The following is a 20,717-nucleotide window of genomic DNA, read 5'->3' as shown; positions in this document are numbered from 1 at the left end:
ATTGGGTCTTCGTTGTTGCACTGGCTTTCTCTGGTTGCAGCAAGCAGGGGCCACTCTTCGGTGCAGTGTGCGGGCTTCTCATTGCGGTGGCTTCTCTTGTTGAGGAGCACGGGCTCTAGGTGTGCGGGCTTCAGTAGTTGTGGCTCACAGGCTCTAGAGCGCAGGCTCAGTAGTTGTGGTGCACAGGCTTAGTTGCTCCGCGGCATGTGGGATCTTCCCGGACCAGGGCTCAAACCCGTGTCTCCTGCATTGGCAGGCGGATTCTTAACCATTGCGCCACCAGGGAAGTCCCTGCTTAGTTATATTTTAAAATGCTGCTTCTTGCTAGCATGTCACGTAGCTGTTTTGAAAATTCCACCAGGATATTCTGACTGGTGACACATTGCTGCTCCCTTTTTATAATAGCTTTTTGTAAATTGTTGGTGGAACTGCGTATATGATTTAGTTACTGCACAGCTGTTACTCATATTGTTAACTGGTTATTTTTTTATGGACAGTTTTGTTGGGATTAGTTTGCTTTCCAAGCACTAGACCTGTCTCCATTGATGACTCTGATACCCCTTCTTTTGTAACTTACTTTCTTTAAATAGCATGCCTCTGTTACTTTATCCCAAAAGTATTGAAACGCTAGGTGCTAAAAGTTTATGCTTCTGTGCACAAAATAGCATTCTCTAAATGTTTGTTGAAAGAGCGAAGGTTATCCCATCCAGATAGGTCTGAAGGTTAATTTCTTTTGGATTTAACTATGGCAGGGGAGGGGGGTTGGTTTCTGTAGTTTGGGAAGACTGTTAGCTGTGTAAGTGTTTCCCTTTCTTGTTTGAATGGAGTCTTTAGCAAAAAATTCACATGCGCACCAAAAATCTGGGAGAGGTTGAGTAAATTGAATGTGGGGTTATCGTTTGTGTCCACGAAACAAAGCCCTAAATCACATTTAGCATAATTTGTGGTTTTAAATTGGACTGATTTAGCAAAGAGAGTGAAATAATCTCTCATCCTGTCAAGAAAGGCGATACCTTCGGACCAGCCTTTAATTGCATCGGCAAAGTAACTTCAGGAAGGTGGCAGTAATTCTGGCTGCATTTTTCTTGGTTTGTGGTTAAATTGAGACCATCATTTTCTCCTGATTGCACTAACTTTCTTTATTGCTCTTCAAACTAATCAGATGAATGCACAAGGAGAGAAGCTTAGTGGTAGCTGGAGGGTAAATGGGGAAAGGGTGAAGTTTCTGAGCAGGGCTGTAATCATCTGTAGATTTGCACTTTACACACTTCAGGGTCCAGGTAGAGAGAACAGGTAAACGAACACCTAGAAACCTAGCAGGTACAGCCTGATGAACTTGTTCGTGGTCGTTTACACAAAGTGAATACCATTCATTCCCGCAAAAGTGTGTTATTGATGACACACCTAAAGACATATGCTTTTGCAGCCGTATCGTACAGATAGGGCTCACCTACATTCACGTTGGCATCGGAGAATGCGGTGCTGGAGGGCGTCCCCAGCTGCCTTGATTATCCCATTAAAACCTTCGCTTTTATCTCCATCCCCACAACCAGCCTCTTCAGTAAGTAACTAATCCACGCCTCCCTTATTTTCTATCTGCACCACTGCCTCTTCCCAAGTGTCTTAGTTCAGACTGATTCGTAATCTTCACAATCCCTTCCTCCAGCAAATGTGTTTCTCTTAACTTTTACCAAACCTGCTTCCCTCTGAAAGAAATCAGGTCATTGATACCTTAGACATTTTATAAAGCTGAAAATGATGACTCAAAACTGTAACGAACTGTGTGCCTGCTGCTTTATTTCTCTTCCCCTGAGAGTTACCCACTGGAGTTATTGCAATGGCTGTCTTCTTAAATATCTCAGGTGTCTGTCTGGAAATGTTACGCACGCCTTGGTCGTGGTTCTAAGCAAAGTGCCCCCAGGTTTCCCCAGTCTTCTGGGGCACCCCTGGAGGGGGTGTTGGGATGGGAAGAAGATGTACTGACATAAGACATAACACTTCCTTCTCTTGTACCCAAGGCCCTTGTCCATGGCTTCAGTTACCTGAATAGTGTTGGTATGAAGAGTTTCCATGAACCGTGGCTGAGCTGGTGGCCCGTGACCAGTGTTTGTAGAAAGACTGAGTCAGCACATGGGGTAGATGAAGTACAATCTATTGCAAGGCTTTCTGCTGAGAGTTAGTACTTTTGAGGTAAAGATGCCTTTGGCTGTTACATTTGTATTGGCAAGTATATACTCTGGGGAGGGAGGAACCTTTCAGCTCCCCCATGGTTTATAAGATAAACCACTCTTGACCTGCATACTCATATTCATATCATGCTCCTGAGTTGGTTTTTCACACGGCTGTGTAACAGTGCCGTGATATGTCGCTAATCTGATATAAGGGGGGTGTGTGTGTATTGATCAACGTGCAAAGGCCAGAGGCCAAACTCAGAAACTAAGTAGGTTGACTGTTTCATCAGTCACGGTTGAGTTTAAAAATCACTGTGGTTGAGTCCAGTGTTAAGAGCACGGCTCTTCAGATGACAGATTATTGAAACAGCTGATGATACAGTACTCGGGAAGGGGTGTGGAGTTTGCTGCCTCTCTTTCGGTGGAGATGTGAGGAAACCAAAAGGAAGAAGACAGTTGCACTTCGTAGACATTACATGACAACAGTAAAAGTATAGTTTTACATCTAAGAGTTCTCATCACAAGGAAAAACATTTTTTTTCTTTTTTCTTTTGTACCTTGGTGAGATAATAGATGCTCACTAACCTTATTGCGATAATCATGTGGTGTGTGAGTCAGATCATGATGCTGTACACCTGAAACTTATACGGGGCCGTATGTCAATTGTATCTCAATAAAACTGGAAGGAAAAAAATTAAAATTAAAAAAATAGAAGTAATGTTCACTTATAGACGGTTTATGGCACAGAAATCCTTTTCTGCCCTTTGAAGAAACATTTCCCTGTCCACTGGGTGGTGAGCTACTACCTAAGAAACACCTGCAGAAATTAAGTAAGACGTATATCCGTGAACAAGATGGTCATGCTGGAGTTCCATCTTTCTCTCATTTGGAAGGAAAACAAACGTTCCTGCATTCACACTCAGCATTTCTGTTTCCGTAGCTGTGCCGCCAAACATAGCGGAACTGAAAAATTTGGAAGTGCTTAACTTTTTCAACAACCAGATTGAGGAGCTTCCCACGCAGATCAGCAGCCTTCAGAAACTCAAGCACCTGAACCTGGGGTGAGTCTCCTGAAAGGGAAGGGGAACTGAGAAGCGGAGGGGCTGAAAAAGGGGGGTGTGGGCAAGGGTGAGGGGGGGGTTTGCCATTCATAGGATTACATAGGAGAAGCTGATTTCTAATTTCTTTCTATACTTTAGGTTTTTAAAAAAGTTTTATTGTTTTAATACATCCTTCCAAAGGCCTACATTACCGCATATCTATTCGCACACTAATTGAGAAGCTAATTGTTGCAATAAGGGAGTCTTTTTTTTTACTGTATTTTGTTTCCAACAAAATTTTATTTCTGTTATGTTGACCGGGAAGGGACCTATTCGCATAGCTAGCATGAACTGTGCAGACCAGTTGTAACATGGTTGATTTTTTTCTCTCTGTGTAGTGTAGAAGTAGTGTCCAAAGCACCTTCCTTATCTGTGGATGGGAGGATACATTTCCTGACACTGCTTCATTGATTCTTACAATTTTTCTTAGATGTTATAATCCTGTGTTTCTCTTTATACAGAGGTGAAGAGAGGAGTTTTGATTCAGCTGAGGTTGCAGAATCAGGGTGCAGTGAATGATTATAATTCCTTGTGTTCTTATAATGCTTTACAGTTTTCAGAGTCCCCATTACTGGTGTTTGACCCTCTTAACAATTGGGAAGGAGGAAGGGCAGGCATTACTGCCTTCATTTTGCGGAAGGAAGCCAAGCCCTTTCCAAGAGGTTAAGTGACTTGCTGCTGATTGCCCCTGAGGTTAGTGGCTGAGCCCGGCAGAGAACCCCATTGTTGGGGGGTCCATGCCTTGTCCATCAGACACCATAGATGCCACCCAGAACTCGGATTTACTGAACTTCAGCTTCATTGTTGTAGCTGTTCAAGGAAACTGCCCACTCTTACCTCATCCTCTGTGTAGAATAATATATTCATTAAATTATAGCCACTAAGTGCTGTGATTCCGTGCGTGATTTACATGGCGTGGCTATAGACGTGGGCCAGGTATTTATCAATTTACTAGGAAGCAATCATAAAAAAAAAAACCACCCGTGGACTGATTTTTACTTTATGTTTTTCCACCAGGGGTCTGGTTAGACACTCTTAATTTGCTGTTCACTCTGGTTGAGAGACACTCCTTGTAAGCTCCGTGAGCATTCTTTTCTCCTAAGGTCTGAGGGGAAGTAGGGTTTAGAGGAGGGGAAAAGTCACTTGGTATCAGATAGCTTTTTCCTCCTACAAATAGAGAGACTGTATACCCATCTGGCAGAGCAGAAAAGAAAGGACCCTCCGTTTACATCTCTGATTGGAAAATTATGAAGTGCTAATATTTCATTTGCATATAAGAAAGAAGCTAAGACAAGACGTATGTACTAGACATGTATTCTTACTGTTAATCTCCTCATCGTTTACTAAGTGAGTTAATAGTTACAGGTAAGGTCCAAAATGGCAGAGAGAGAGTCAACTTCCACTAGACCTTGAGCCTCAGTAAACGTCATTGTAACACATCAGCTAAATGACACACCCACAGGCATCATGATAGTTCTGAGGCCGACCATAAAAGGCCGAAAAGTGGGCGGGGGCCCAATTCCTGGAAATCCCCACCCCTTCCCCAAAATAGGTGGAATACTCCTCCCACTCATTAGCCTCTGAAATTACCCACCCCTAAAAAAACTGACAACCCTGTACCCTGGAATCTCTTGCCTTCTGAGATGACCCACACCCTGTCTGTAGAGTGTGTATCTCCCTGAATAAACCTTCTTTCACTAAAAAAAAAAAACAAAAAAAAACCTGCTAGGAATAGTACCTGGCACACAGTAAGCCGTACCTAAATGTTCGCTTTTATCATCATCATTGTTTTATTTATGGGTTCATTTATCTCAGGACTATGTAATTGCCTTTTTTTTTTTTTTAATTTATTTTTGGCTGCGTTGGGTCTTCGTTGCTGTGTGTGGGCTTCTCTTGTTGCAGAGCACGGGCTCTAGGCGTGCGGGCTTCGGTAGTTGTGGCTCACGGGCTCTAGAGCGCAGGCTCAGTAGTTGTGGCGCACGGGCTTAGTTGCTCCCTGGCATGTGGGATCCTCCCGGACCAGGGCTCGAACCCGTGTCCCCTGCACTGGAGGGCGAATTCTCAACCACTGCGCCCCCCAGGGGAGCCCTGTAATTGCCTTTTCTGCATCAGGAACCTTGTTTGTTTGGGGATCGAGGGTGAAAGTCACAGCCCCTGGCCTTCAGGATGGAGGCGGAGCGGCCGTCAGTGAGCAGGACCGGGGTGCGGCTGGCTCGCTGAGTGTGGAAGGTCGTCAGACGGCAGTCGGAGGGAGAGACAGGGAGCACGTTAGCCTTCAGGTGGGAGTCTCGGAAGGGTTCCTGCAGGGGGTCGTGTTAGAGCCGAGACTCAAGGCTGAGAAGACTCACAAGGAGAGGGAAGACGTCTCCGATTGCGAGCAGGGCTTCCGTTCCAGGAGTTGCAAGTTGCATGGGGCCGCTGAGTGTAAAGGGGGAGGCGGGGGGAGGTGAGGTAGCAGGTGCGGCCAGGCAGAGAAGCACGCGAGTCTGCTGTGTATTCCATGAGCGTGTCTTGAGCTCTCTGCCCTGTGCCAGGCGCTGTTCAGGTGCTGGCTGTCCAGCCCTCAGGGAGCGTACATCACAGCTGGGGAGACAGCCTGTAGAGAAATAAATGTCTGTCGTGGCAGGGAGTCAGGTGCTAATGGAGGGCCTGTGTGTGTCAGATGAAGGAGTTCTGGTCTTACCCTGCCGTTGGGGATTGTGCACAGGGAAGCGGCGGGCATGAGACGAGCTGAGATGATTCGTATGAAGATCACGCGGAGGAGGGGTTAGAGGAGACCTGTAAGGCTGCCAGGTTAGCATTCCTGGTGAACTAGGGCAGGGAAAGTGAAGGCGGGGGAGGGATTTTATATGAAAAACAGGTATAAGCGGTAAAATCGACGAGGCAGTACGGATGGGATGGGATGGGATGAGATGGGATGGGATGGGATGAGATGGGATGGGATGGGATGGGATGGGATGGGGTAGCTGATATAGAGGTATGGGTGGAGACAGCTTTGGGGGGAAGGTAATGAGCACAGGTTTCGTTTGGCTGGGTTCAGGACGCCTCCAGACAGAGTTGTAACCTTTCCTTTTTTTATCAGTCACATCTGAGTTGCCTCTTTGTCGTCTTTGGAGCTGTTTGCATTTTTGGCTCCTGGTGATTTATTGATTGTGTAGCGCTTCCTGTGTTTAAGTACGCAGCTACACAGATGGGGTTGTCAGAGTTTGAACACAACTCTTAGTTCTCTGGGAAAGGAATTAAGATGAGTTTACACAAACGATACTTCTGTCCTCGAATGGCATGAAGAATTATACCTACATATCCCTGGTTAAGGCAAGGCACAGAGGACTCCTTAGAATATACAACCAGAATAATAATAATAAAAAAAAAAAACTGCACACGGGAGACCCTATACAGCAGAGCAGTTAGGCCATGTGTAGGCATAATCCAAACTGCGCGTTCAACCAGAAGTTGATTTTGAAGTTTTATATCCTATTTGCTATTTATTCTGATGATCTCAAAACTGGAAAGGATTTTTGGGCCATCTGAATAAAGAGCGGAAAGTTGAATTATGCTCTTCGTTATTTGACAAAAAATGTAAAGCTACATAGGTTACAAGTTGATCATCATTTCGGGGATAACCTCATGGCAGGAGTGTCGTGCCAGCTATTCTGGAATAACTTTTGACCTAGTGAGATGATGAAGCTTATCTTGTGAAGATGTAAAAGTTTTCACTAAGCACAGTGTTCAGTGTTCGTGGGTTTGTTTTTGTTTTTTTTTTGTTTGTTTGTTTTTTTGGCTAAGTATGTGAGCACATCCTCCGTGGAGGAGAGAAAAAATACTTGCCCTTCAGGCAAGAAGGTTTTATTGAATCAGGAGAAGCCCCAGGGGACCTCTGGAGATCAGAGTGCTCCAAAAGGGAAGTGCTCGTATGGGCCTTCCTGTAGCTTTTGAGGAGGAAAGAGAAAAGATGCCAAACAGCCTCTGACTCTCCGGTTTTATAAAGTTCTCCATCGTGCGTGGGTGTCTTCCCATTTCCATAAGCACTGGAAAAATGCTCACCTGCAAACAGAAGAACTTAAACCACTGGGCATGGTTGAGTCCTAAGCAGCTTTATCTTTAACACCTGCATCGACTGGAAATTAAGCAGATGGGGAAACCATCCTTGATGGTTCAGGCTCTCCACGGTCTCCTCAGCTGAGCTCGCCTCTTTGAGGCGGAGTCAAAATTTCTCTCAAACGTCCTGAAAACTAGTTGTAGTTACAGCCATCGTTTCTTGAGAACCTACTTGGGAGCCAGGAATTGTATCAGGGGCTTCCCATGTCTTCTCTCTCCTCCTCCTGGCAGTCCTGCTGGGAGGGTATTGCTACCGTCCTCTTACAGTTGAGGAAATTGGATCTCAGAGAAGCTGAATAAGTTCCCCAAGGCCGCCCAGCCAGCAAGTGCTGGAGCTGGACCTCCGTCCCAGCTGTGTTCGTCCTCTCCCCTTGCTGTCACCTCTCAGGGCAACCTTGAGTGCTGGAGCTCTCAGAGGGACGCCCTAAAAAGAAGCAGCTCCCAGGGGGAGCGATACAGTTGGGAGACTGGGATGGACGTAGACACACTATATAAAATCGATAACTAATAAGGACCTACTGTAGAGCACAGGGAACTCTACTCAATACTCTGTAGTGACCGATATGGGAAAAGAATCTAAAAAAGAGGGGACATATGTAGGTGCATAACTGATGCACTTTGCTGTACAGCAGGAACTAACACAACATTATAAATCAACTCTACTCCAGTACAAATTGGAAAAAATAAAAGGCAGCTCCCATGTGTAGCTGGAGATGGACGTGAGCGCCCCCTGCGGGGTAGGCAGTGCATGACAGTGCCAGGGACCCGGCTCTCCGGTCGCTGTGTGTGTGCTGGTGTCCAGAGGAACAGGTGCTGCGTTCCTGGCGTTGCTGGCAGTGGAACCGACTCTGCTTCCAGGCCTCCTGAGGCATTTAAGTTAGGGCTTCCTTTCTGCTCTCCGGGTCGGCGGGCCCACTGCTGTCACTGCTGCCGACTGCCCAGGGGCTCTCCTGAGTTCCGGGCAGGTTGGGGGGATCGGTTTCTCGCTCAGGGAGAAAGAGAGCCTGCTGTTGAGTGGATTCTTGCCCCTCGGAGGGGGACAGGCTCAGGCTCGCTCTAGGCTGGGGATTGGACAAGAGCGCTCTCTTTCTGGTGAGATGCCTCTTCCCTTCCCGCTAAGAAAGTCTAAGCGTGGATTTCCCGCACCTTATGTTTCAAAAGTGTATTTCTGTGTTTGGAAAGAAAAACTTTATTGGTCGTTTTCAAAAACGGGTAACTTAGAGCAAGGTTTAAAGAAAGAAGTGCCTGATGTATACGTCTGTGCCTTTCTCACGGTCTCTGATTCTTTTCCTTCCATTTACTCAGCATCCTCACATTGGGGTCCAGGGATTAGGGGTGCCTTGGCCTCCACGAGTGCTGGGTGCTCTCAGATACCTGTCATTCTCATCAGTAGAGTCAGGGGTCCTTGGTACTTAACCTGTCTTAACCTGTGACTTCATCGCAGAATTCCAAGATCATTATAAGTACTGTCCTGCCGACATTCCACGATAGTTTTGAAGACCCAGGTGAAGCACTTGACATAAGTGTGCTTCACAAATGGTGAATTCATAGAAAATATTAGTTGTTAGCAGTATAGTAAATTGTGGTGGAGGTTATTTTGCTAAGTGTAAAGTTAACCTAAGATTTTATACCCATCAAGAGGTGGACATCGCTTTTTTCTAGGTTTCCTTCTCTGCTATCAGCTATTTCTTCGGAGGCCTGGTTGGTGGGTGTGAACAGGGTTGTATCTCATGTGAGAAGGATTGGTGTCTAGAATTATTTTTAGTGTCACAGTCCCTCCCACCTTTCAATATTTGTAAGCCTTATATTAGATTAAAAAAAAGTTTTTTTTTAAATCGGGTTTTAAGTGTGTTCAAAGGGAACCACATTAAGAAAAATAAGAGTCTTGAAGAAAATACAACATAATAGGAAAATATTTTCCTTAGCTTTCCTTAGCTTTCATTGGAATGTATACATATATTTAAAAATTCTCAATTGTGATAAAATACACATAACATAAAATACACCATTTTAACTATTTTAAGTGTATGATTCAGAAGCATTAAATATATTCACATTGCTGTACAGCCAGTCTCTGGAAGTTTCTCATCTTGCCAAACTGAAGCTCTATACCCATTAAACAACTCCCCACCCCCCCCCCTCCCCCAGTCCCTGGCAACCTTGGTTCTAATTAGAGATGATTTTGAACTACTATTAGTAGTTGCAAAACAAACCAAAAAAAAAAAGTGATTTTTTGCGGGGGGCGTCTCCCATTGGGAGGAATACGTGCAAGCAAATGAAGCAGAAGTGTGAAAACTATGAGGCTTCATATGCATCTTTTTTTTATATATATAAATTTATTTATTTTTGGCTGTGTTGGGTCTTCGATGCTGCGCACGGGCTTTCTCTAGTTGCGGCGAGCAGGAGCTACTCATCATTGCGGTGCGTGGGCTTCTCATTGTGGTGGCTTCTCTTGTTGCGGAGCACAGGCTCTAGGCGCATGGGCTTCAGTAGTTGTGGCACGTGGGCTTCAGTAGTTGTGGCACGTGGGCTTCAGTAGTTGTGGCTCGCGGGCTCCAGAGCGCAGGCTCAGTAGTTGTGGTGCACGGTCTTAGTTGCTCCCTGGTATGTGGGATCTTCCCGGACCAGGGCTCGAACCCGTGTCCCCTGCATTGGCAGGCGGATTCTTAACCACTGCGCCACCAGGGAAGCCCTTTTTTTTTTGAAATAGATCTTTATTGGAGTATAATTGCTTCACAATACTGTGTTAGTTTCTGTTGCACAACAAAGCGAATCAGCCATATGCATACTCATGTCCCCATATCCCCTCCCTCCCATCCTCCTCCCTATCCCACCCCTCTAGGTCTTCGCAAAGCACCGAGCCGATCTCCCTGTGCTATGCTGCTGCTTCCCACCAGCCAACTATTTTACATTTGGTAGTGTATGTATGTTGATGCTACTCTCACTTCGCCCCAGCTTTGCCCTCCCACCCCACGTCCTCAAGTCCATTCTCTATGTCTACCTCTTTATTCCTGCCCTGCCACTAGGTTCATCAGTACCATTTTTTTTTTTTAGATTCCATATGTATGTGTTAGCATACAGTATTTGTTTTTCTCTTTCTGACTTACTTCACTCTGTATGACAGACTCTTGGTCCATCCACCTCACTACAAATAACTCAATTTCGTTTCTTCTTTTGGCTGAGTAATATTCCATTGTATATATGTGCCACATCTTCTTTATCCACCAATATCACTGATGGACATAGTTGTAAAAATCCTGAACAAAATACTAGCAAATAGAATCCAACAACACATTAAAAGGATCATACACCACGATCAAGTGGGATTTACCCCAGGGATGCAAGGATTCTTCAATATACGCAAATCAATCAATGTGATACACCATATTAACAAATTAAGGAATACAAACCATATGATCATCTCAATAGATGCAGAAAAAGCTTTCGACCAAATTCAACACCCATTTATGATAAAAGCTGTCCAGAAAATGGGCATAGAGGGAACCTACCTCAACATAATAAAGGCCATATATGACAAACCCACAGCAAGCATCATACTCAATGGTGAAAAACTGAAAGCATTTCCACTAAGATCAGGGACGAGACAAGGATGTCCACTCTCACCACTATTATTCAACATAGTTTTGGAAGTTTTAGCCACAGTAATCAGAGAAGAAAAAGAAATAAAAGGAATACAAATTGGAAAAGAAGAAGTAAAACTGTCACTGTTTGCAGATGACGTGATGCTATACGTAGAAAATCCTAAAGATGCCACCAGGAAACTACTAGAACTAATCATATGCACCTTTGGAGGTCTTATTATTGCTACGTTCATAAGGAAGTTTTTCTCCAGGAGGATGGATATTTTGTGATGTTCTAATTTTCTGTGTAAAACGATGACTGAGCATCACCTTTGGAGAAAGTGACAACTAAGACATTTTCAAATGTTTCATGAACGTGTAGATTCTCTGACTAGAATTACTAGGCTGGTTAAAATAACGTAAAGTGGATGGAATTACGGCAGTCTTTTGAGCTTTGAGCCTCTCACGTGCGGCCCTTAGGCCCGTGACACAGAGGTGATTTGAGTAGTCTGTATAAATACACGTTTTGTGTGTGACGTCTTGCATTTTTTCCCCCTAACAACAGCATGAATAGACTCAACACTCTGCCTCGAGGATTTGGATCGCTCCCAGCTCTGGAGGTCCTTGATTTGACTTACAACAACTTGAATGAAAATTCTCTTCCCGGAAACTTCTTCTACCTGAGTAAGAAACTTTTAGTTCTGTAAATCTCCTTAAAATGGTCCGTTGCGTTCTAAACGGGAAATTTATTTGCCAGGGCCCAAACTCCAAGAGAAATTATTGGACAGATACATTTTTTTCCCTTCAGATTCCTTTGAATATTCCCTCATAGCTCAGCAGTATGTATACTTGATATATCGTGATCTGACACCATTGCACTCAGGTGGACTTGGTAATGTCATATTAACTTTCTGAGAGAGATTTTTACCTAAATGAGGTCAAGTCTCACATTTAGCTAAGAGAGCTTGACTTTCTTTTTAAAGAGCATGCAAAAGACATAATGCGTGTCTTCTTCCTGTATTGCTGTTAACTCTTTGTAGGCTTTTTGCCCAAAGATATTCCAATCAGTTATTTATAAAAATATCCATTAATAAACCACTAACAGAATTTTAAACAATTCTAGCCAGGATTCTTGTTTTAAGCCTTTTAAAAAGTGTTTTTATTGACGTAGTCTATTTTGTCTATAGCATACCATCAGACATTAAGAAATTGTTAGTCACATATGAACACACTTTATCCTTTTATATGCAAACACATTTCTTGCTGCAGATGCTTGTGAAAAATAGGAAAAACTGGTTTTCCCGAGGACTCGTGAAATCTTTAGGAAAGAGTTGCTGTCTTTAGGTAAATGTTCTGCCTCTCCAAATAGTGTCAAGCTGGCCTCGAGAAATTCTGACTTTGCTGAGTTAGTCTTTAAAGTTTCATTTTTTGCCTTATGTATATCCTTTATCCCAGACTTTGTCAAGCATGTGAAACCAACTTTAACATGTTTTCTTGGGCCACGGAAGAAATTGTTTTTCTTATGTATATTAACATACAGTTCTGTCGAATTTTAAGACATTAGAATGTAATTGAATACCTGTAAACAAATTAAACATACGTCCGATTGTACGTCCCCCTTTTGGTTAAGGATAAAAACGTGCCTTAGGATTTTTGCCTTCAGTAGTTTGGGGACTGTTATCAGTGTATAATATCGTGAACAAATTTCTGATTCCCGATATGATGCCTACGTTAGGGTTTTCTCTATTTTTAAACTCCACTTCATTATTTTAACGCCTTCGTCTTCATTTATTTTTGTGGTTAAGGCTGTAGAAACAAGTAATAATAATTAGTCTGATGATAGAAACAGTGAACGGCGATTTTGGCCTCCATCACCGGACAGGCTTTTCGTTATTTATTTATGTTTTGACCTAGTTCTGTTTACACGAATGAGCCCTCTGGCCCTAAGCATGGATAGAAGTGACACAGTGGTTTTCTTGGTTTCACTCTGGATGCAGATCAAGGCATACATGTGAATCGGAAGTAATCGAAGAAAAATAGCTATCTTTTCTGAAAGCATATTGAAACCCTGTGCCAGAAACTGCTGGTGCCCATACGTTGTTAATTTCCTCAGTCCTCCTGGATATAGATGTTTTCCCGAACGCACCAGCTGCACAATAAGCCAGTAAATCTAAGTTTGACCTGCTTGTTACTATCCCGAGCCCTAGGTATGTCACAGGCTTTTCACCACGCCAGGGTTATTAATCAAAGCTGACTCCCTTGTATCGATCAGACCTCAAACGGTTGGGTTCCATGCCACCCTGTTTATATATCGCTGTTTAACTTGCAGCCACCCTGCGTGCACTCTATCTAAGTGACAACGATTTTGAAATCCTGCCGCCTGATATTGGGAAACTCACGAAGTTGCAGATAGTAAGTAATTTGTCTAAATTCTTAGAAAATCAGTTCACTCCTGCAGCCCTTGTAAGGGTGGAATCAAGGCAATTTGAGTCAGAGTACGGTTTGTTTTGGCATAAAACCACTACCCCCTGAGACCGTTTTCTTGCATGTCTGCAGACACTTGTAAATAAATTGAAAGGACTGAGCCTTCGAAGAAGAGAGGGCAGGGGCGAGGAGAGAGTTTCTGTCAAGCGCCTCTTTACGTGAAAATTGTTTTGACAACCGCTTGTTTCTCTTCTGTTTAGCTCAGCCTTAGGGATAATGACCTGATCTCGCTGCCTAAGGAAATCGGGGAGCTTACTCAGCTTAAGGAGCTCCACATTCAGGGGAACCGTCTGACTGTTCTGCCCCCAGAACTAGGTAAGGTGGCTGATGAATGGTCCGCGTTCTGGCTTTAATTAATAATGATGATCCCAGCGCAGCAACTCTGAAAAGCCCTCTCTCCTCTTCTCGGCAAGAACCCTCCACCGAGGCACCCAATTCTGCCTTTCTAGTAGCATTTGTCATTGACCAGAGTTTAGCTGTTCTGCGTTTGTCCTGCCCTGATGCCGTGTTGAGCGGCTGTAGCTCCCAGTGTCTTGAAACTGCTGATGGAAGATGACCCAGCTCGGCTGCCTGCCTGGTGCCGTGGAAGGAGCCTGGGATGAGTAGTAATGGTCTTACCCAGGGCTCCTCCTTTACCAGTGGTGGTGATGGCTTTTTTTTAAAAAAAAAATATCTAACCATCACTCTTATTTTTTGGGGGGATCTGTTAATTTTTTATTTTAATCCCTTGAAAACTTTTACCAAATAGTTAAAGTATTTATGACAGCTGCTTAAAAATACCATTTGCAGTCATGAATTTGGTTCTCTCCTAAAGCCATCTCCAGTGGCATTGGCTAAATATGTTCTAGCTGGGAGTCCCTCGGGCCTACTGCCATGGCCCCTGAATCTTCGTACTCTGGTCATTCAGATGGCTCTGGGTGACCTTGTGACCTTCCTTGGAAATAACGTCCAAACCAGTTATTCTGTTACTGAGGTTATGCTGCCCTTCTGGAAAAGTTTCATGAGTCCTCCTCTCTTTTCTCGTGGAGACTCTGGGTATCCTCCCATTTCTTCAATACATTGAACTGTATTGCTTCTCAAACTATGGCTATTTGCTTTTTCGGTCCAAAATAAAACAATTTTATTTATTTATTTATTAATTTTTACTGAAGTAGAGTTGATTTACAATATTGTGTTAATTTCTGCTACACAGCAAAGTGACTCAGTTGTACACATATATATAGATAGTTAGATAGACAGATATCTTCTTTTTCATATTCTTTTCCATTATGGTTTGCCACAGAATATTGAATATACTTCCCTGTGCTATACAGTAGGACCTTGTTGTTTATCCGTCCTATATATACTAGTTTGCAGCTACTAATACCAAACTCCCATTCCTTCCCCGCCCTCCCCTTGGTAACCACAAGTCTCTTTTCTATATCTGCGAAATAACACAATTTTTAAAAACACATTTGACCCAGCATTCTTTGAGGAAGTACCTCAAATGAGTCTGGTGCTTTTAAAGAGGGCAGTTATTATAAACCAGCTTGTGAGCTCCATGCGAGAGGGGTTTTATCTTTGTTCCCTGCTATGTCCCCAGCACCTCCCACGTGCTAGGAATGAGGTAACTTCTCAAGGGATAAGCACTGAGTGAGTTCATGAAACAAGGGCCTCAGATAGCAAGATGTTGGGAAGGCTACAAGCGGGCTGAGTTTGGCTTCTGTCCAGAGCTGGGCTGTCCGCTATGGAAGCTGTGAGCCACACTTCAGATGTTCAGTAGCCACACGTGGCTTGTGGCTTCCTTACAGGAAAATGCAGATACAGAACATTTCCGTGGGGCAGAAAGCTCTGCTGAGCTGCATTAATCCAAAAGGGAAAGCATTCACCCAGTTCCACGGAGCAAACAGAAAGTTTCATCCCTGCATCCCCATCTTCTGTAGCTCCTTTGTTGCTGTAAAGGCTCTTGAATTTGTACTGATTTTAAGGGCTGCAGAGTAACTCGGCGCCGTCTCTTCACTGAGTTACGGGTCATCCATTCCTGCTTAAGGAGCAGGCTACGGGGTCAAGAGAAGATGTTTACAAGGGCAGAAAACCTTCTTGCCGAAAGAGAGATTCTAGGCAGTGATTTGCCAACCACAGATGTTGGCACTAGTAATTCCTGGGGAGCTTTTGCAGAATATAGATACCTGCTCCCTCCCCAATGTACCGAGTCAGATCTCCAGTTCTTGGAGACCAATTCTTGTGTAATTTGGTAAAATTCACTTAGCGCTTCTGACACGCGTCCTTGATTAGCGTGGCGAGGAGAAGTGAAAAAAAATGCGCGTTTTGTTTTATTTCATTTTTCAAGCAGTGAGGCGGTGTAGGGCGTTGGATTAATCAGTGATTTCTATCAGTTAATAATTTGGTAGAAAAATACCGAGTTGAACCTGCACATACCTGTGTATCTTTATATTTTTAAATTTCACGTTGGTCTTCCTATTTAAATACTGCACGTAGTCACATTTGTCTAACATTTCTGTTATGCTCTCCAATACCAAATTATATATATTTCTTATTCAGGACTAGAATTGAGGAGAAAGTCTTTAAATGAGTTTATTTTTGCTAGCCTTACCTGGAAAAGCTTCATCTCAGCATCTGCCTGGTGACACTTTTCCCAAACTGTAGGCAAACACTTAGCTGGAAATAAATGGTAAACCCCTATCTAAGATGAAGACAGGTGTATTATTTTTGAACAGTGACCTTTTTTTTAAGCCAAGAATACTATAATAGATAGTACTATAATAATAGTTATTATAGGAATATGTATTAAGGCCTCGTGTGCCAAGGCACTGTGTTAAGTGCTTTTCCTGCATTGTCTCCAGTAGTTGTCCTAAGAATAGTAAGTGGACTTTTCAGAGGTGAGGAAACTAAGGCTTAGAAAGGGTTGGTGACATTTCCGAAGGGACACAGTGAGTCACGGAGGCAAGACTTGAATCCTGACAGCCTCTTTTGCAGGTCCGTGTTCCTAACCGCTGTGGCTCACTCCTTCCCATCTGTGTGCCAGTGAGAGGATTCCTAGAAAGCAGATTCCAAGTGTGAACAAAGCACAACACCTGCTCACTTCCCCAGATGATGGCAGAAGGAGAGGAGGTTCAGTGTGGCAGGTTGTGTGGCTGGCTGTGCAGGTGTATGAGCAGCAGGGCTAGAATAACACTTGGCAAAATGCAGAGGAGGTGACCTCTGCGGAAGGAATTGCTGTTCTGCGCTTCCGTTCCAAGCCAGTTGCATTGTTGCTCTGGTTCTCTGCCCCTGGTAACCACCCAACTGCAGTAGGAATGTCTTCGTTTGTCTGTGTACCTGGTACCCAAGGTGGTCGTCCGGAGCTGCCCTGGCTGGCGGCGGAGCAGTGCTAGGGCCTGTGGACTTGAAGCTTCTTGTAATCTGTCCCTACAGCTGGGTTGCTTCTGGATGTGTTCTAAAGGGTGGCTAATGATCTCTCCCCTGTATATTCACTTTTTACATATCTGAGTAAACAAGGTAAATGCTTTTGAGACTTCTGTGGAATTTCCTCTGAAAGTAAACTTGGAGTTTATTAACTTGAAACCTTGTTGGTAAGGTTTGAAGCAGGCAAGGGAATCTGGATGAATTCTGACTTGTCAGGTCTAAGAACATGCAGGGACACTGCAAAATAAAGTCAGGGGCTGGGTTGGAGTTTTAATATGTAATTGTATTACTTTTTTTCATTGTACATCCTTGAATAATTTACTTTAACTGTTATGTCTGGTTCCTAAACAGTAAATCACTTGATTTTATGTTAATCGGTATACCTGTAGAAAATTAGATATAAGGTGGGTCTGTCATTTACCCTTCCATTTCCTCATTCGTTCAAATATAATTAAGTTCCTGCTTCAGGCCAGGTTTTGTTTCCAAGGAAACAAACTTTTCCAGTAACGTGGAATTCACTTATCCAGCAACTGTTTACTGAGTCCCTACTTCGTGTTTTATTTCTGGGGGATACACAACAAGAGACAAAACACCCCTTCTGACTTTTTAGTGGGGGAGGGAGGATGGACGGATGGATGGATGGATAGATAGAAAGCATAAGAGATAATGTTAAATGCCCCGGGGAAAAAATAAGAATGGAAGAGAGTGTTTAAATGGGGGGGGGGGGCGTTACTCTATTATTGGGAGTCGATAAAGAAAGCCCCGTCGTAAGTTGGTGTCATTTAGCCAGAGACCTGAGGCAGGGAGGGACCTTTCCGGGTAGAGGGAAAGGCCAGTGCAGAAGTCCTGAGATGGACTTGTGTGTTGAGGAACAGCACCAGGACTCGTGTGGCTGGAGCTAAGTGAGTGAGGGGGAGAGCTGGAAGAGATGGGCTTAGGCAGGAAGTGGGGACCCGACGACCTGGGACTGTAAGGGCGCTCTAAGGACCCTGGCCTTTACTCTGAGTGAGACGCTCTGGTGAAGGCTGAATAATGCCCTCCCCCCTCCATCACTGGAATCTGGGAATAGGCTAGTCTGCATGGTAAAGGGACTTTGCCAATGCAAGGTCGCATCTTGAGGTGGGGAGATGACCCTGGGTTCCCCAGGCGAGCCCAGTGTAATGGTGAGGGGCCCTCGGAAGAGGGAGGCAGGAGGGCCAGGGACGGCAGCAGGTGTGATGACGGAGTCACGAGGCTGGAGTCGGGTGTGGAAGGGGCCGTGAGCCGAGGGCTGTGGGCACCCTCCGGAAGCTGCAGGAGGCTAGGGCACGAACTTTCCCCCGAAGCCTCCAGAAGGAAGGCAGCCCTTCTGCTTTCATCCAGGTGGTGGCAACGGTTAGGGTCCGGCTGTGTTTCAGAGGCAAAACTAATGGGAATTGTCGAGGATTTGGAAGAGGAGGAGAGAGCGAGGAGTGGGAGGTCTGAGGGAACGAAAAGGACGGGGAAGATGGTGGGGAGGGTGGCTTGGGGGGGTGGGAGGAGAGGGCTGGTCGTGAGCTGAGTTTTGGGTACCTTCAGTCTGAGACGCTTTTTGGATATCGAATCAAGAAGGCGACTGGCTGTTAGAATCTGGAGCTCAGAAGAGAGGCCTGGGGCACTTACAGCTGTGGGCGTCGTCAACGTGAACATAATGCCACAGGTTGGACGAGGTCCCTGGGACGTGACCGTGGAGGGCAGAAGATAGAGCCGTGAAGCACGCTGGTTCCTAAACCCCAAAGCCAGAAGGAAGGACCAGGGACCTTCAAGGGTCGGGCTGGCTCTTAGGCCCGTCTCTGTGGCCAAGTCAGGAACTGTGGCCTCCCCACTGTGAGTGCAGTGAGAACGCTTTGGCTTCGTAGGAAACATTTTTTCCTGACACGTGCAGCTAACTCTGCCAGTGAAGGGGTGAAACAGACAGGATTGACATCTTCTGCTGAGCCTGCCTGAACCCGGAAGTCTCTTTCGGACCAGCCCGCCTCTCTTTCTATCAGTGAAGAGCAGCACGGTGACTGAAGTGTTAGCCCCTTTTAATGAGCGGAAGAAGTAATCAGTGCAGTGGAGACACGGCCTGCGTTGGTGGGGGAGGAGCGGACACAGACAGCCTGACCAGTCCTCAGAGCAGCAGATAAAGCCCCCAGGTAGACAGCCTCACAGAGATCTCACAGCCGGCGGCTCCACGAGCAGTAGATTCTGTTCCGATTTTGTATTTTCTCACTCACGTATGAGACTTCTGGGTCTTAAGAGCCGAAGGTGTGAAGTGTGTGTTTTTACCTGGTCTCTCCTTCCTAAGTTTTCCAGGATTCCGTTCCTTGCACTTGGTGGAGTCATTTCTGGCTTCTTGGCTTCTAGACAGTCCTGGGACCTCTCCTCCTGCATTTGTCAGCCAGGTCATTGCCTTTGGAGAAGGAAGTCGTGTTGGTCAGCCAGGCATGCAACAAAGCAATGTTTCTAGATGTCAGAACCTTATGTGCAGCAATCTTCACAGCGTATGGAAGGGATGCATGCGTTGCTACACATACCTGGGCCTTGCTGGCTTAGTCTCCTGCTCTCTGCACCACTAATCAATAGCAGTTTGTATTGCAGAAATATGAGGAGCTTATGTATTGTCTCTAGCATATTTGTGAAGAGTGGAAACAAATATTAACCCCATTCAGAGAGTAAGTGGTGTCGTGAATTGTGAGCTTCCTTCTAATTGTATTCTCCAGGGTGAGCAGAATTAAGAAAGAGGGGGGGGATACCCATCTCAAGTGCTTCCAGTTAACACCTCTTAATCCTTTTCTTAATGATGTTGAGAAGCTAAAGAAAAGTACTTCCTCTCCTGTGGCTGGAGAGAAGGAAACACAGTGTGCTCTTTTTGGTCAGTTAAGTCGCTGATTATAAATGTCTTATGGCTTCATGCTGTTGTCACTCTGTCAGTTGCCAGTTATCGAGAGGGTTAAAACATGTTTTAATTTATATAGTAGGTTATAGTTTGTCTCCTCATCACTAGGCTTCGGTTCAGATCTCACTCTAGCAGTTCCTTGCTCTGTGACTGTGGACAAGTTATTTTACCCTCTATGCCTCCTGTAGAATGAGGGTAATAGTAGTCCCTTCTCGTAGTATTGATGTGAGGATTAAAAGAATAATACACACACACACACGCACACACACACAGTGGATTTTTATACTATTAAACGTTGACTATTTAGAGGCTGAGTACTTGGTGAGAGGCAATGGCTGAGAAAGTCCAAAAGCCAGTCTCCAACACACTGTGATTAGTTGGGTAAAAGAAAGGCTGAGACTTAGCCTGCAGTGGGAAAGGTGAGAAAAAGCAAAGGGGTGTCAGAGGGGACTCGCAAGGGAAGAGAAGTGGGGAGGAGAGGGTGAGGACTCCACGTGGCCAACACGCATGGCAGACAGGAGGTCTGGCAAGAAGGGTTTCACTGCCATCCTTTCAGTCCCATCATCATCATTTTCCTGATACACGTTTGATTTCACAGATGATTTTCCAAGCTCTGCCCTTTTTGTGAGTTTTATAATTGAGGCTGGGAGCAGGTCACCGGGTTCTTCTACTTAGAAAGCTCTGTGGTTAGCTTGTTGCTTGGTTGCTTCATTCACTCATTCATTCATTCACTTCTTGACTTTGGATGTCCTTTGTGAACTTGTCTGATGTATTGAATACTTAGGAGTGCTTGCTCTAGCTCCCTTCTTCATCCCATGGTAAGATCTTAAACTGCCTCCCTGCAGGAGATAACTTGGTTTTCCAATGGTTTAATTTCTCACTGTCTTATGTGACCTTTTGTGACACTGCTCGTTTCATTGACGATTTTTTCCTTCTCCCAGAACTCTTGATAGCCACCGTTCTAATTGTTTTCATTTTT

The 20,717-nt window shown here is 44.7% G+C and overlaps 1 protein-coding gene across 2 annotated transcripts in view; it reads left to right on the top strand.

The window, feature by feature from the left end:
- RSU1 (Ras suppressor protein 1) overlaps nucleotides 1–20,717 on the top strand; it is a 195,524-nt gene that overhangs the window by 39,969 nt on the left and 134,838 nt on the right. For both annotated transcript variants that reach the window (XM_068561997.1, XM_068562002.1), the window contains exons 4-7: nucleotides 3,112–3,232; nucleotides 11,516–11,634; nucleotides 13,280–13,362; nucleotides 13,635–13,749. In XM_068561997.1, the coding sequence (XP_068418098.1) occupies nucleotides 3,112–3,232; nucleotides 11,516–11,634; nucleotides 13,280–13,362; nucleotides 13,635–13,749 (438 nt within the window). The remainder of the gene's footprint in view (nucleotides 1–3,111; nucleotides 3,233–11,515; nucleotides 11,635–13,279; nucleotides 13,363–13,634; nucleotides 13,750–20,717) is intronic.

This window comes from Eschrichtius robustus, chromosome 1, assembly GCF_028021215.1.
Source record: "Eschrichtius robustus isolate mEscRob2 chromosome 1, mEscRob2.pri, whole genome shotgun sequence".
NCBI lineage: Eukaryota > Metazoa > Chordata > Mammalia > Artiodactyla > Eschrichtiidae > Eschrichtius > Eschrichtius robustus.
The sequence above is the reverse complement of the archived record's forward strand: the minus strand, read 5'-3'. Positions and strand labels throughout refer to the sequence as shown.